We start from the raw sequence: 17240 nt of genomic DNA on the forward strand, positions 1-17240 counted from the left end.
TGGTTGGTTGGTTGGTTGGTTGGTTGGTTGGTTGGTTGGATCTGGATATTCCTAGTATTACTGGTAGAATTCTGACTGAGCAATGTCTGTCTGAGCAACAGAATAGACAGGGTGACTTGGGAACTGGAGAAACCATATTCTAGAAGATGTGTGTGCAAGACCTGTGTCTGATGCTATTTCTCAGTCCTGAAGGCAATAAGCCATCCACTGATCACATGGAAATACCCAAACTCCTGAAGCATCCTTCTCCAAACCTTCTAAATCGGACAATCTTGAAAGGACTCTCACACGAACAGTCAGAACAGATAAAGCACTGTCTCCTTCCCCTTGGCCTTCATGATATGATCCTGTGAGTTGTATAGGTGTTGTCTTCAGCAGTGTCATGGAGGACCATGACACATGGCAAGCCTGTCATTTTGTGGAATCATTATCCTGGCCGCCCATGGCTCCTGTGTCATACAGTATGAACAGACCAGACTCAGATATGCCACAGTGTAAACTCCACACTGGACTTTGAAGGCATAATGTCTTTTTAAAATGTAAAATACTTCATTAGTAATTTCTATATTAACTATATGTTGAAATGTGTGGGATATACTGAACTCATTGAGATATATCTTTTAAAATACTTTCACTATTTCTTTCTAGCATTTCTAAATGTCGATACTGGAACATTTAAAATACTCATAAGACTAACTACACATGGCATTCTTTAGATTTTTGAGTGGCAGGTAAAAGCAGACATAATCTTTGAGGAATGGGTACCGGTTGATCATTAGACTAGAGGCAAGTGATTACACCCTGCTGACCCATCCTCTGTAGCATTCTGGTCATACAAACCTTCTTTAAAGGGCTGAGGCGATGACTCAGTAGTTAGAGCACCTGCCATGCAAGTACAAGGACCAGCATCAGATCCCCAGAAACCCACATAATCTGGTGACCGTGGCAACCTGCTTGTAAATCTAGCTTCCAGAGGCAGAGACGGAAATCATCGAATAGGCTAGCTAATAAGCCCAGCCATATTGGTAAATTCTGAATTTGACTGAGAGACCAACGCTTCCTTAATGAATAGGTAGACTAATGATAGATGATTTATTAATCTTAGGCCTCCACATGCACAGGCGTGTATATCCACCCCATACACACAAACACATGTGCCCCCACACATACAAAACCACGCATGCGCATGCAGGCACACCGCACACAAGCATAAAAAAGGTGGGAGAGACTATTTAATATTACAGATATTAAGCTTGTTTGGTTGGTTGGTTGGTTGGTTTTATTTGAGACAGGATCTCTATAACTCAAGCTAGCCTTGAATTCATGGCAATCCTCCTGCCTCAGCTTCCTAAGTAACTAGCCTTCTTAAATCATAGTATATAGTGAGTATAGTTTAGTAAAGAAGCGTCTATGAGTAAGATCAATAAAACAAGTGACAGCTCATGCTGGCAAGGATGTAGAACAAGAGCATCCTCCCTCATCCACTGCTGGTGGGAGTGCAGATTTGTACAGCCACTATGGAAATCAGTATGGTGGTTCCTCAGGAAGATGAGAATCGATCTACCTCAAGATCCAGCTGTATCACTCCTGAGCATATACTAGAACATCTCGTCCTGCCACAGGGACACTTGTTCAACCGTGTTCGTTGCTGCTCTATTTGTAATAGCCAGGAATTGGAAACAACCCAGATGTCCCTCAACAGACAGATAAAGAAAATGTGGTACATTTCCACAATAGAGTATTACTCAGCCATTCAGAAATGAAACCATCAAATTCAGAGATAAATGGACTGAACTAGAAATAAAAATCACCCTGTGTGAGGTGACCCAGACTCAGAAAGACAAATATGGCATGTATTTGTTTATATGTGGATATTAGCTCTTAAGTCAATGATACCCAAGCTACAGTCCATAGACCACACAGGTTAGGTTTAGACTAAGGGACTGGGAGACAGACAGATCTCCTTAGGAAAAGGAAACACGAGAGACAGTTATACACCGATGCAGATGGGGACTGAAGCAGAGGATCAAGTGGGGAGGAGAAGGTAAGGGTGTGGATATGGGGAGATACGGCTAAAAATAAGGGCCATTCAATCGGTAGTACGGAAACTCAATACAGGAAAAGCTTCCTAAAATACATACATATTTGAGGGCAATCTGAATGAAATCACTAAATAATGGGGAGTCAGATCCCCATCTGGACACTTCTTGCCACCAAATGAAGCTTCCAAACCAGGATTGGGTTACATCTGATTCAGTTGTTGGCCACAATGGTCCTGTGGGAATGCCCAAGCCACCTACACTGTGGCCAAGACTATAAGTTGTTCTCCACAAACTGATGCCCAGGCTCCACTGCTGAAGACAACACCTATACAACTCACTGAGCCAGGAGAAGTAAGGCTGGTGCCTACCTAGAGCTTCCGCCCCTGTGCTGGTGTCTTTGGTAGAGGGGGGAACTCTGCATGTTACCAAAGGAGAAACGTAACCACCAACCTAACCACAGACCCATTGATCTGCAGTGGTGTTCTGCCTGCAAGGTATGTTAGTGCAATGGTGACCCCAAATCTTGTGGGAGTAATCAACCAAGATCTGATTTGACTTAAGGGCTACTCCACAAGATGGAACCCATACTCAAAACTGGTTGGGTGACTAAGAAGCTGGGATTACATAGCCTAGGGACCTAGGAGAAAACCAAATACTACTGTTCGGAAAAAAAAAATGACAGTCTGCTGTATTAATAGACCAGTGCCTTGTTCAGCAATTATCATTGGACCTTCGTCCTATAGCATGTGGGAACAAATCCAGAGACCCACTGACAGACAATATAACACTCCAGCGGAAAGAGTGTAAGAGCCAGAGGGGATGAAAAGAGCCAGAGAGCAAAGAAGGCAAGGCCTAAATCAACAAGACTAAAGCACATACTAACTCACAGACTGCAGCATGCACAGGGCCTGAATGGGTCTGCCCCGATCGGTTCGTAGAGCTGAAGGAAGAAGTGGATACAAGCCCTCATCCTTAACCCAGAACAATCTCCAATTGAGAACCACTTGTAAATGAAAACTTAGTTTTCTCCAAGGGAGTCTCATCAGGGAAACAAACTACCCTTAAGGGTAAGCCACATGTCCAGCAGTAGACGGCCTACAGAATCTTTGGAGGTTTCTTGCTCTCTTCTCCCTCTCCCTCTCCCTCTCCCTCTCCCTCTCCCTCTCCCTCTCCCTCTCCCTCTCCCTCAACCTCTCCCTCTACCCCCTCTCCCTCCCCTTGCCCCTCTCCCTCCCCACCTCTGTCTCTCATTTTTTTAATTTTTATTTTATTCTATTTTATTTAGACTTTTTTCTTCTTTCTTTTTACCCTACAGGTCCTTTAAGTATATATTATGGTCTCCAATTCAGTGTTTTTAAGGGATTCCTGATTGTACACCCAGCAGATCTCTGAGTCTAGTCACTTGTCCTCTTTTCCTTGTGTTTATTTGGGTTTTTTCCCTATTCCGATGTGTTAGATTTTCTTATATCTTACTATATGTTATTTCATTACATATTATTCTATCATTATCCCTTAAAAGCTGTTTGCTTTCTAATAGGAGACAGGAAGGAAGTGGATCCAGAAGGGAGGAGAGACGGGGAGGAACTTGAAGGAATAGAGGGAGGGAAACCACAATCAAGATATATTATGTGAGGGTAACGAAGAAATCTATTTTCAATAAAAGGGCAACGTTCCTATAAAAAAATTCATCCTGAATATCCCAAATCATTCCCAGCGAGTCTCACAATTGCTGTCAACAACACAATTTTGCTTTGAAATCTGCAAGTCCTTCTCCAGACTGGCTTTGTGGCCTAAAATGCCAGCTCTTTCACCGGTGGTTTGCCAAATGATGAGGCCCCCTGGAGCCCTGAAGACAGCAAGACTCATCATGACAAAGAGTGCCTGGGCCACAGACCATTACAAAAGTGACCCTTTCTTCAATTACTCATCAAGCACACGTTGATGAAATGCCTACCACCTGCCAACCACGCTGGGCTTTGTGACTTTCTGATACACTGTGTGATGTGACAGACGGTCCATGCACAAAAAAAGGAAGAGATTTGACAACAAAGGTTTCTAGACACAGTCACCAAAATCCATTGCTCTGCTCCTACCAGCTGGGGTCTTATTAATTCCGGTAAAGGCAAGAGGACCACCTTGTCACAAATAAAGGCAGAAGGACCACATTGTCATCACGTCCCGTTTATCATCTTGGCTGATTTGTGAGAATCCCACAGCACTGCCTGTGTAAGACTTGTCGGTTAGTTGCCTCAACAGCACCATGTGGAAAGTGGAGGGAAAATCCACTAGGTTTCTGTTTTGTTGTTTGTTTGCTCTGTGTGGTGGTGTTTGTGCCTCCTGTTCTTTCTCTATCCTCCACATCTGAGTCACTCTTTTTTAGCATTTAATGGTCTATTTAATGGTGTATCCTTCATGCTCATACACTCAGGGCAGAGGTCCAGCATCTGAAACATTTTATTTGGAGGTTCATTATAAGAGGACAAAATGACTCACACAAAGTTAGGTACATGACCTTGAAAAACACCTACACAAGGGGAGGTGTATAAGCTACACTCATCATCAGCTTCCGAGTGAAACACGTCCACTCACACACAACAGCTCTATGCGTGTGAGCATGACATCTGTATGCATATATGGATGAGACAGGGTCTTCTTAGGAGTGGTTTTATCTTTGGAAAGAAGGATTAAACTATAAGCATTCCCCTCTGTCCTTTTAAAAAATAAATGATAGGAAGCATTACAAGAGAAGTATAAGTCAATTCACTTTTTATAATGACTACATATGTGATATATATGTATGTTTTTCTTGTCCATTATAAATGTACTTAACTTTCTGTTTCTAGTTTATGGAGTTGCTATCTTTTTTTCTTTCTTTATAAAATGTAAAGATTCTTTTGCTACTACTAAAAATCATACAGAGATAGAGGGAAAGAGAGAGAGAGAGAGAGAGAGAGAGAGAGAGAGAGACAGACAGACATGGGGGAAAGACAGGGACACAGAAAGAGTTTAAATAGTAGTCTGTAAAATTATGCTAAACTTATTAACCTTGGAAGACATAGAGATTTCTGAGCTTAAAGACGTCTATATACAAACACAGAATATGTTTTTCCTCTAAGCTATGTCCCATCCACAGGAAATTTGTAGCCTAGTAAAGAAATTAAAGATGTAAATGGTCTTGATGTAAGGAAAATAGGCATAAATTGTAAACCATGAAACTAAGCGGACAGGGGATTCCAGAGCGCAGATCTGGTCCCCACAGACTCTGTATGAACATGAAATGAAGGTGAGAAGATGGAGAACTGCATGAAGCAAGCTCAACCATAGCAGAGACATTTTAAAAGTAGGCAGCTTGAATGGAACATCTGGAACAGGAGTGGGTATAGCAAAAAATCAGGCAGTGAGGCTCCAGAGGCAGCCAGAGCCTGGCAGAGCTGAGACAGTTGGCTACAAAGTCACACTCGGCTCAGCTCAGGGCCAAGAACGGACAAGGTGGGAGTGCTGTTTTAAGATCATCCAGCCAGGATTATGGAAGAAACCTGAGAAAGGGACCAACCCTCAGGTAGAAAGTATCCTTAACAGTCCAGGGTAAGAAGTTCTGTCCCAGGATAAAGGAAATGACATCAGATCGCAAAATGAGATCACGCATCCTATGGCACCAGCCATGGGAAGACAACTCTCCCAAGACTGTGAGAGGTAAAAGGGGAAGTTCTAGTCTCCAGCCTGGGTGAACAGTAGGATGCCCTCCATTAGCACAGATGAACGGATCAGAAGACCAAGTCTGTTCATGAAAGATGAACACAGAGCACATTTTACACAGAAGCAAGATGTTCAAATAGACATGCTCGGGACACTAGCCCAAACTGGGAAGACTGCCTGACATGCTAGGGACAGTACTTGATGATTCCCCTGGAAAAACCCAACGATTAAGCAATGTTGGCCCTCACATTCTACAGGATCCTCGGCCCACAGAAAACATAAACTGCCTCTGGATCTCTCCTCATCCCACTCCAAAGTGGTCCTGAGCACAGCAATGGAGCAGGCCCTGAGTAGACAGGCATCCCTAAACACTGCATCACTGACGGAGCCGGCAGAGTTCACAACCACACCACGGGGAAAAGAGCACCAAGTGTCAGAGTTGAGTGCATGTACTTGCATGGCCAAATCAAACGTGTCATTGAAAGTATCATAAGTTTGCCTAATTTTGCCTTAAATAAAACCTCACTTTTAATGTAAAAGTTATTTAGAATTTCATTACCAAACTACACTTCAAAATTACCTATCAGAAGGTACAAAGAGACTGTCAATAAAGTCTGATAAGAGAATAAATATATAGGTAGGTTGGTAGGAGAGAGAAAGAGAGAGAGAGAGAGAGAGAGAGAGAGAGAGAGAGAGAGAGAGAGAGAAGGAGAGGAAGAGGAGGGAGGGAGGCTAGACAGGGCTCTTTCCTAAATTAAAATTTTGATGATTCTATAATAACCAAAGCATTGGTTATTATAATAACAAAAATGTGTGGAAGTCAGGAAGTGCATGCTGATAAGAGCCTGATATGGATGTCTCCTCAGAGGTCTTCAAGAGTCTGACATATTCAGAGGCAGATGCTCACAACTAGCCATTGAAGTGATTATGGGGTTCTCAATGGAGGAGTTAGAGTGAAGACTGAAGGAGCTGAAAGGATTTGTGGCCCCATGAGGAGAGCAACAATACCAACCAACCACAGCTCCCAGGGTCTAAACCACCAGCCTGGGAGCACTTATGGAGGGATCCAGGGCCTTAGCTGAATATATAAGAGTGGAGGGCCCTGCTGGGCACAGGTGGAAGATGAGATCCTTGACCTCATGAAGGCTGGACGCCCCAGGGGGTGGGAGTTTTGAGGGTGGGGAGGTGGGAGTGGGGGGGTAGATAGAGGTTACATCCACAAAGAAGAAGGAGGAGGTGTGAGGGGATTGGGGGTTCCTGGGTGGGTGGGGGATGGGGTAAGGGGACAACATATGAAATGTAAATAAAACATCCAATAAAAAAATTAAAAAAAAAAATGACCATTATTTTTTGAAAAATGATAAATGGTTTTTATTTAACAGATAATACTGAGTGTTAGATTATTTTTTAAAAAATCAAGTAGCATGAAATTATACTTTACAAAAAAAATTAAGTGTACAAACCTCATAATGTTCATATTCATCCGCATCAAATGTCTCAAAGTCAAAAAATCCATGCTGTAATCCCTAAAAGCAAAACTGAATTAGTTTTTTGCACACTAGTAAAAATCTGCTAATCGTTCCTGAAATGTCCAGTCACAAACAGGTCCCACTAACCTCCGTGCAAAGGCTTCGGACGTTAGCTTCTTACTGCATCCCTGAGTCACTTACAACACTGACAACACTGACACTAAGTACTCTGGATAATGGGAAAACGTGCCTCGCAAAAGGTGCCTCTTTTCCAGCTTACATTCCAGTTCTAGACACAAAACTAATCATGCATATAAAATGGGACATGCTAGAAAAGTCAGAGCCAAAACCTATTGGGAACTAGACTTAGGACAGAAAATATTACAGTGATAAACTTCTCATAGAGGAGCAGAATCATCTCTTAGAAAAGTTTGTCTTCCTTTTATCATACTGAAATATTTACTACCAAAGGACCATTTTCATTAAATTCCTAAAACTCAACTATGTTTCACACTTGCTTTCTAATGGTAGTTTGGGATAAAATAAGCCTATACCACTGCTCTTACAATTCAGAAGGAAGAATGGATTTTTTTTTAAACAACAGAAACATTCCATTTTTTTTCTTAAGCAGTGACAAAACTCTTTAAATTTACCTAGTTTGTTCACACCTAATATTTTCAGGAAAACAAAAGTCTATTTTTGTATAAACCAGGAAGCTATAGACATGACAACAGAACATAAAACCACTGGTACGCTTAAAAGTTACATGATCAAGTCATTAAAAATAGACAAAGATGCCAGTAAGCCAAGCTGTAGCACACGGAGGTGAGTGTGCATTGCAAAATGTAAAACTTTCTATACCAGAGACACCAAGATTACTCAGAAAATAGGCTCCTGAGTATGATCCCAAAGCTATTAAATCAGATTCTCTGGGACTAGGGCCACAGAACTAACCTCTTCAAATTATTCATTTATTTGGACACAGTCTCACATAGCCTAAGCTGGCCTTAAACTGGCTGAGGATAAAGGGAGGGGGAGGGGGAGGATCTGTATGAGGGGGTCCTGGAAGGAGGCGGGAGGCTTATTTGGAATGAAAAGTGAATAAATAAATTAATTAATGAAAAAAAACCTCATCTGTACTTGGAGACACCCTAACATGGAAAAGACTATGCTTTAAAAAGCCTTTATTCATGAACAAAGTCACACCTTTCCTGTAGGGCAGGAAGGATGTCATAAATTTCTATATTGAGATGCCAGATACCATAATAGAGATCAGAGATGATCCAGAGGGAACTGTGTGACTTTCATGACCATTACAAAAGAAACATCCTCTATCAGATGGAAAGAGAGGCAAAATAATAATAAGCAGGACAATAAAGGCTTTCTTCCCTCTGGCATGTTTCCTAAATGTTTTATTAATGGCTTGTATGTTGGGTAACCTGGCCATAAACTCCTAGACTATTATTTATGGTCGAGCATTTGGGCAGTACTGCTTGCAAGAATGGGGTTGAATGTTTCCTTAATTTTTGAGTTTGTTTTGTTTTGTTTTGTTTTGTTTTGTTTTTAACCACTTTAAAGTTTTTGAGAGCCTAAAATAATTTAAGGGGCTAGAGAGATGGTGGCTCAGCAGTCAAGAGCACTTGTGGCTCTTGCAGAGGACCCAGGTTGAGTTTCCAGCAGGCATACTGCAGCTCACAGCCCTCTGCAGCTCTCGTTCCAGGGGATGCAACACCCATTCCAACCTCTGCAGTCACTGCATCAACCAGTACAAAATACACATGTGCAGGCAAAACACTCACACACATAAAAACACATTCTTTTAAATAAAATAATTTAAGAATGAATCTATAACATCATACACAGACACATTAAATAGATAGAATTTTTACACTGATTTTCCCAAAACAGAGCAAAGCCCATTTTTATGTTACATCAGACAACAGAACTTTGAGCTAACATACTGCTACTGCTCCTAGCTGAACAGGTGACGTCATGCACACATTTCTGACTGACAGGCGCCAGTCGAATTTCACCATGTAGCTGGGTCCTCTGGGTCCTCTACAGAATTCACAGTACACCCCGCAGAGCTTCTTGGGTTGTAAATTAAACGTGTGCCAAACATTGCTTAACATTTCCATTAGATGCATAAATAATTAAATATCTATGCTTAATTAACCAACTTTACAGTCACCCGAAGGTATTGTTCAAACACAGAGCACACGGTCCCACCCTCAGACTTTATGATTCAGTTCAGTCTGGGGCCCAGCCAACCACTGACAACGGTGGCTTAGATAACTTCTTGCCCCTCCCGCACTGAGAGCTAGCTTGAAAATAAAGATAAATGACTGACAGGGCCGAGCCACAGCCCCTGCAGCTCACAAAGGAAATAAAAGGGGTTTTTCCTAATACTTTCAGTCTGAGGTTGGCTGGATTTGTGGATAAAGAACCAAAAGTGGGGTTATGTGGAGGGGAGAGAAAAGGCTAACGGACTGTGAAGACGATCAAAGTGATATGCATGCATGAAATTTTCAAAGAATAAAAAAATAAAATGTTTAATCTAAAAAAATTTTTTTAAAAAAAGCAGAAACTGAAGGCTAATTATATTTCACAAATAAATTATCTAGGAGGTGAAAAGCCCTCTCTTTACTGATTCTAGATCCTTCCAACAACAGGCAAAGGTGTTGACAACCATTCCTTGCCCAGCTATGGCACAAGAGTGATACCATTACCTTTCTGATTCCTTGTAAACAGTCAAGGACGGTGAGGTTGTAAGTGCAATTTCCAAAGGATGCATCCCTACAAGCACAAACAAATGGCATTAGAAACACGAATCCAGATTTCCAGATAACAGAATATGAAGACGGTTGGGCATGCTGGCTGGACGTCACGGCAGATACAAGAGCCCGAGCCTTTATTCAAATTTCCACCCCACACACCGTGGGTACAAACTTGCAAACGTGAGTTACCTTTTCTATCTGGATCTTGCTTTCGTGTGTGAAAGAAAGATAATAAGAGTAGCTATCATCCACCGCACTGGTTGTTAGACGCCATAAAAATGATGTAAGTTCCTCCATCTAGTGCCTGGCACAGCAGAAGCATTTAAATATGCCCACTCTTACCTTTAGGAGCAGGGGACTGACACAAACAAGCTTGTTATATGATCCAACCTGACCAGGAATTACACTGTAGATCAGGCTGGCCTCAAACTTGTAGCAATCCTCCTGTTTCTGTTTCCCGAGAATTAGAATCACAGTCATGTGCGTTTCAGGACGCCTGGTTCATGATTATTTTTAATAACAGTCTATTGGGCCGTTTCATTAAGTGAAGTATTCATGACTATGTAAACACTCTGGCAGGGGAGCAACCTCCTATCAGGGACCGGTGACCCCAAGCCTGGAAAGGTACGGAGCCAGAGGGGTAGGGGGTGGGGCAACATCTGCGGGTCAACAGAACCTTGTGTTATTTTAAGACATACATGCCGTCTGCTGCAAAGGAGAAGAAAATAAGTAAAATGCAATAACAATCCCCGGTTTAATAGAATCAATAAGCATTCTGAATGTACTATAAAGTGCTCTCAAAAAGACTAGGAACCAAAATGAAAATTTGTTTATTTAATATTAATATTTATTTGTATTATTATTTGTGTGTGCATGTGTGTGTGTGCATGTGCCAGTGTGTGCATACGTGTGTGCGCATGCCTGAGAAGGTCAGAGGCATCCCCTGAACCAGGTGTTAGAGGCAGTTGTAAGCTACCTGAGGCAAGTGCTGGGAATTGAATTTGGGTTTTCTACAAGAACAATATATGTTCTTAACCACTGAGCCATCCTCTCCAGCCTGAAATAAGGTTTCTAGTTAAAAATAAAGCTTAAACCTACTATACTGAAAATTGAAGACTCCAGGCTGTTTTGTAGAGCAGCCTAACTCGGGTCTGTTTCAAGCAACCTAAAACTAAAGTATCAAGTTCGGGTCAGCTAAGCAAGAACTGGTCCTGGAGCCTTAACAGGAGCAATGCTCCAAAGTGTCCACAGCAAGAAACTTGACCCAGAGTTTCTCAGTCCCTCAGCTGGGCCCCACTGCTGACCCAAGAAAGAGAGCTGTCAAGCGCTGAGCCTGGCACAGTCAAAAGTCCCAAACAAGGTTGGCTCAAGGGCAGCATCCCAGGAAGGTGCCAGAAGAACCCAGCCTTTCACACATAATCAACATAAAACCAAGTGTTGGAGCGCCAACTATCCCAGGGGGCTTGAACATTAGCTTCAAGGTCCCACGGCTTCTAAGCCATGAATTAAAAACATGGGCTTTACCACGGAACTTCAGGATCCGATAACATAACATAAAAACAGTGACCTACAGAAACTTATAGAAATGTCTCTTAGGCCATCACACTTCCATGTTAGACTGTGTGAACAGGAAATCCTGACCAAACTTCAACAGGGGCCCTATTGATTTTGCCCATGTTCTTTTTAAGTGACACCTGAATTCACACGTCCAAACAAAACAGTTCCCTTTCCAGCCACCTTGAAACTATCTGAGATACAAGATGAAATACTAGTTTATAGGAATACATATGCCTTTGCATACAACAGCCTCTTTGGAGTGAGAGTTTATCATCTTTGCAAACATCAACCCCCACCCTCACCCAACACCCAGTGATCTGATGTCTACAGACCCATTATGTAATAAACTGCTGTTCAGTGCATAAGAATACATAAGAAAAATACACAAAATTAACAAAAAGGGAACTAAATTGAATTTAAAGAAAGTTAACCAAAACAGAATTTGTAATACCTTGATGAATGCTTTTTAATTGGTGAGGGTGTGGGCAGTGTGAGTGTGCTTGCCTGGCACACATAAGCTCCCTGGGCCACACCCACCCAGGTCACATTTGGTAAGTGCTTTAATTTTCAAGAAGATGTAAATATAGATACTATCTAAGACATAAGAGTAATGTGATAGTAACATGCCTGTGACTTCTACTATGACAGGCACACTGCTGACGCGGCTCTAGCTAAGTTCCAACATCTGTCCTTAGAAACTGGAAGGTGGATGAAAATAAAAGCAAAAATGTTTTTCTCATCCAGATTCACTGACTCTGGATTCTCTTGGTAAACCTAGATTTCAAACTACTGCTTTAACTGCTTCAAATTTTAAAATATAAAAGAAAACGAATTTGAGGGCCAGGGAAGGAGACAGCTCAGGTGAGAAAGTGCTTTCCTTGTAAGTTTGAAAGTGTGAGCTGGATTTCTAGAATCCACATTAGTTTGATTTATTTGTTTGTTTTGTTGTTTTGTTTGTTTTTGTTTTGCTTGGCTTTGTTTTGTTTTGTTTTAAGCACAGCACTAGAGAGGGTAGGTGACAGGAGAGCTGGGATTCCTAGGGTTTACTAAGCAGCTGCCCTAGCTTCCTTTGAAAGTGAGAGTCCCTGCCTCAAAAGAAAAAGTAGATGGTGCCAGGCAGTGGTGGTGTGTGCCTTTAACCCCAGCACTTGGGTGTCAGAGTCAGACAGACCTCTGTGAGTTTAAGGCCAGCCTGGTCTACAGAATGAGTTTCAGGACAGCCAGGGTTAAACAAAGAAACCTTCCTTCAAAAAAAAAAATTTAAAAAAAATGGATGGTACCTGAGGAAGGATACCCAAGGTTGTTCTCCTGCCTCCACATACGTGCCCATACACAGCAGTTTGTACATACTCACATGCATGCACACACACACACACACACACACGAACACTTTGTATTTAAAAGGAGAAAACATAATTCTGAGACTTGGAGGTCCTTTATACCTCAAATCTATCTCTACCCCTAGACGCTTTTGAACAGGTGCATAAACATAAGGTTCTCCTGACCTAGGCTGTCTGAATGTCTGCAAACAATGTTGAGACTCTCACGACCTCCCTTGTACTTTCACAGCCCCACTACCACAAATGACAAATGAGCAGGCCATGGTGACGTGGTGGTCAAATCTGCAGACATACAGAAGTGGGGAGGAGATAATGTGCCATGGACAGGGATGGAACCCAGTGCTGTCACTGGAGTGCCCACTGCAAACTGGAGTGGGCTGAAAAGACAGAAATTTGCAAACTGGAATAGAATAAACAAATATCAAGCCCACCCTCCAGCCCAAGCAGATGACAAGCCTTAAGAGCCCACTGTGCCGGGTAACTGAGATGCATCAGTGCACAGAACATCATGGAAACAGCACGTCCCAAATCCTGTCCCCAGACTGGGCAAGAGAAAGGGCTTATTAGGGGCATCTGGCTTGTGCAGAATTGCAGGAAAGTAAATAAAGCAGTGAAGGCCAAATATAAAACACACACACACACACAAATGTCAGCAAAGGTTGACCCATGCATCTACCATGTCAACTCTTGTTAAAGGCTTTCTATCTCCAAAATCAAGCAAGAGAGGGATAGGGGTAGGGGCAGACATGCAGTCTTTAAACTGGACATCAGGTAGATCCATAGGAAATAAATTAGAAAACCAAAAAGATTAAATACTTGATGGAAAAACTCTCAAGAGGCTGCAGAAGTGGCCACACTAGGTCTTTCTAGAAGTGAGATTGAAGGAACTGACTCAGATGAGACTTGAAAGTTTACTGAAGAAGCAGAAAGACTTTACTTCACAGGAGCAGTGGTACCTCCCAATATAGAAATCAACCCTCTTTGTGGATTAGCAGCAGCACCTTAGAACATCGAACTGTAAGAGCTGTTTGTAAACAGAACACATGCCCTTGAAAGCCTCCAGGATACCTGCCCAGCACAGCTGCAGACTCGAGTTGGAAGAGATCATGCCAGGAAGGTTTTTTATCTGTGTTAATCAAACAAAAAGGACTTTGGAAGTTTGGGGAAACATCAGGCTCTCTTTTAAAAGTCCCTTCCCTATTCTGAATACATCACTCAAGTCTTCGGGTTCTCTCTTTCCTTCCCAAATCGCTCTCCTTCCCAATAAAAATTCAACATTTTCAGACCTCGTGATCTTTTAAAAAGATCCAGTCTTCCAAAATTTGCTTGCCTCAGCTACCCCACTGTCTTTGATTCTCCCTTAAGAATAAGACATTACTAAAGACTTGCCCTTCTTTGTCTTCACAATGGTTATTAGCCTAAGTATAGTGTTGTACGACCCATTCTTGCTACACCGGAAAGAAGTCTATTCGTCAGCAATCACTCCTCTCCCTCCTGCTCCACCAGCCCCTTGACAACGGCTCTCGAGCTCTGTGTGTCTGGATTACCTAGTTACTCTAGATCCATGGTGCACTCTGCAAGCATCATCCCACCAACAAAGTCACCCACATCTTTGAATGCTCTCTTCTCTCGATGCCTGGAGTTTCATTTTACTTCTCTATCACTGTTCCCCAACCCCCTTGCAAAGTTATCCTTTACCTGCTAAAGGGAAACCAGCAAGTGCAAATCCCCGCCCTGGCCCTCGTCACTGCAGACTCTCTGCCTAGACTCTCATGTGCATCAGTATCGACTGGGTGGTTCCTTAAGAAAAAGATGTATAGGTCACATTGAGTTTCTAAATGAGGAAGTCAAGCGGAGAGTCTGAGGCCCTGCATTGCTAAAGCTCTTGCTAAAGCTCGAAGATGGTGCCCATTCTGTTGGTAGGAGGGGACACCATGCTCATCAGTATCATCTACATAAATTACTTTAATCCAGTGGCCCCCAATCTATCTCTTTAGAACATCTTAGAACTCTGAAATAGTGCAGCAGCCAGGTGTGGTGGCATGTGCCTGAAATCCCCGTACCTGGAAAGTTGAGGCAGATGGTTTTCTATGAGTTTGAGGCTGGCTTAGAATATACAGCAATATCTTGTCTCAAAAAACCAAAAGCAAAAACCAAACCAAAACAAACAACCAGCAACAACAAAACAACAACAAAGCCCCCTAAAAATGTTTTTGCAATAGTCTAACTAGTCACCTTTCCATTTAGGTACCTCAAATTCATTGTGTGAGAAAAAAATCTCTTGGGCTAGGGATGTAGCATTGTTGGTCGGATGCTTGCCTAGAGTATACTATTGGATTCCAAGCACTTGATAAGTTGGGCATGGAGGAATGCATCTGCAATCAACCACAATGGGAACAGAAGAATCAAAACTTCAAGGTTGTCCTCAGCTTAGCTACACGGCCAGTTCGAGGACTGCTTCAGCTTGACCCCCAAGCTGGGGTTGAGGGGGTGCTGAACCTTTCCCTACACCAAAATCAATAGCAACAATTATCTAGTCTTCAGCATCATAGGTAAAAAGTACAACTCCCAGCATCCCGCAAGCTCCTCCCACTTATGTCCCTGTTTTTCTCCCTCAGTGTCTGGAGAAAGCACTCTACTCTCAATTCAAGTGACTTTTCCTAGACATTCTTAAAAGTTTTCTTCACTGAAGCTGGGGTGTGTTTTTAAAAGCACATCTTTTCCCTGACTTCCAATTGTCCTCGAGGTAAAATTGAAATCTTCAACAGGACCACAGCCCTGGAGTGGATGGCCTCACCTGCCTCCTGCTCCACTAACTGTCCAAGCACAACAGCCTTCCCTGGCAGCTCATATCTGGCTCTTCCCAGGACCTCTGTCTTGGCTGGTATCTGTGTCTCCTTCTCATCTCTCCTTAGGGTTTCTCCATAATCCTTCTGATCGCAGGTCAAAGATCATAACTCTCACAGAGATCTCTAACCCTACTTTGGGCTACATCAGGTCTCCAGACTCCCATCCTTTGCACTGGACTTAATTACAATTTGAAATTGTATCCTGGTATGTTTATTTTGGTTCTTGGCTACTGTCTCCATTTCAGTCCTGGATCTACACATTTAATGTCCATCTATGTCCCCTTAGCACCTGGTACAAAATAGACAGTAAGTAAATATCTGTAACTGAATGCTTAGATAAAATAAAGCATTCTTGGCATTCAACAAGAAAACTATCTATAATATTTTAGGATTCCTTCTGTTAACTCAAGTAGGTTAATGCCTTCTTTCTCAGTAGTGAGAATTAATTTCAGATTCATTCTGCCTGTTTATGGCCATTGTCTTCTGTCCTTTCTACCATTGAGTGTAGACTGGCAAAGGTAAAGGTTGCAATGCTCCAGGTATGTCTCTCTTCCATTGTCACATGTACCAACCAGGTGTGCTTTAGACAAACAAAATAGACATTTGAGGAGCCCAGTCACCATAACAATATGCAAAACTACTTTAACTCTTGAGGTTACAGGCCCCAACCTTTGGCTTAACTCTTGGTTTGCTTCATCATTCATTTTTTTCCTGCATGCATTCATTCATTATTCATGTTTGTTGAACCAAATATTGCCTGGGGGAGATAAGAGGACATGTGGCATTTTCCTACTTACCTCAGAGAGAAAAAGGAAATGCACACACACACACACACACACACACACACACACACATACACACACACACACACGACCCCTGCTACCCAGGAAAACAACAGTCCTAAGTCATATCTGTCATGATCATTTGACCACATCATACATTACTCTGCAAAACTAGTGATCACAATCCTGTTCTTTATTCAGGAGGTAACATAAAACCTAAACACAAAAGCATCTAACTGACCATTGCTGATGAAGACAAAGTCTTATGCCTCTAGCCTTCAATAAAGAAGACTAAGTTACAGCCAACCATGGGGCAGAGACATCCAAACAAGCCAACCATGGGGCAGAGACATCCAAACATCAATTCAGCTCATCCTTGTGCTTGAGCACCATCTAAACTTCACCCATCCTGGCAACTCTTTCTACAAGCAATTTCTGCTCAACAGTCACCTGAGCCACACAGCTGCCATTGGGCTATCATCAAAGCCTGGGTTGATCTCGAGAGCATCAACACAGATTCGTTAAACAGAAAAACAGATGAATGAAATCTGCAAACTATGAGCAACAGAGACTGCTTTAATTTAGGGTTTTTTTTTTCCTTTTTTTGTATTAAGCTTGCAGGAAAGTAGAAAATATACATATACATCATATACATATACGAGATAGATAGATAGGTAGATAGATAGATAGATAGATAGATAGATAGATAGATAGATAGATAGATAGAT

General features: G+C 42.2%; 1 protein-coding gene across 2 annotated transcripts in view; it reads right to left on the minus strand.

Annotated features, from left to right (window-relative positions):
• The window catches only part of Cdc14a (cell division cycle 14A), a 153220-nt gene that overhangs the window by 70581 nt on the left and 65399 nt on the right, over positions 1–17240 (minus strand). For both annotated transcript variants that reach the window (XM_028757387.1, XM_028757386.1), the window contains exons 6-7: positions 9937–10003; positions 7202–7264 (exon numbers count right to left, since the gene is read on the minus strand). In XM_028757387.1, coding sequence (XP_028613220.1) covers positions 7202–7264; positions 9937–10003 — 130 coding nt within the window. The remainder of the gene's footprint in view (positions 1–7201; positions 7265–9936; positions 10004–17240) is intronic.

The sequence above is a fragment of the Grammomys surdaster genome, unplaced genomic scaffold, assembly GCF_004785775.1.
Source record: "Grammomys surdaster isolate TR1022 unplaced genomic scaffold, NIH_TR_1.0 126158, whole genome shotgun sequence".
Taxonomy (NCBI): Eukaryota; Metazoa; Chordata; class Mammalia; order Rodentia; family Muridae; genus Grammomys; species Grammomys surdaster.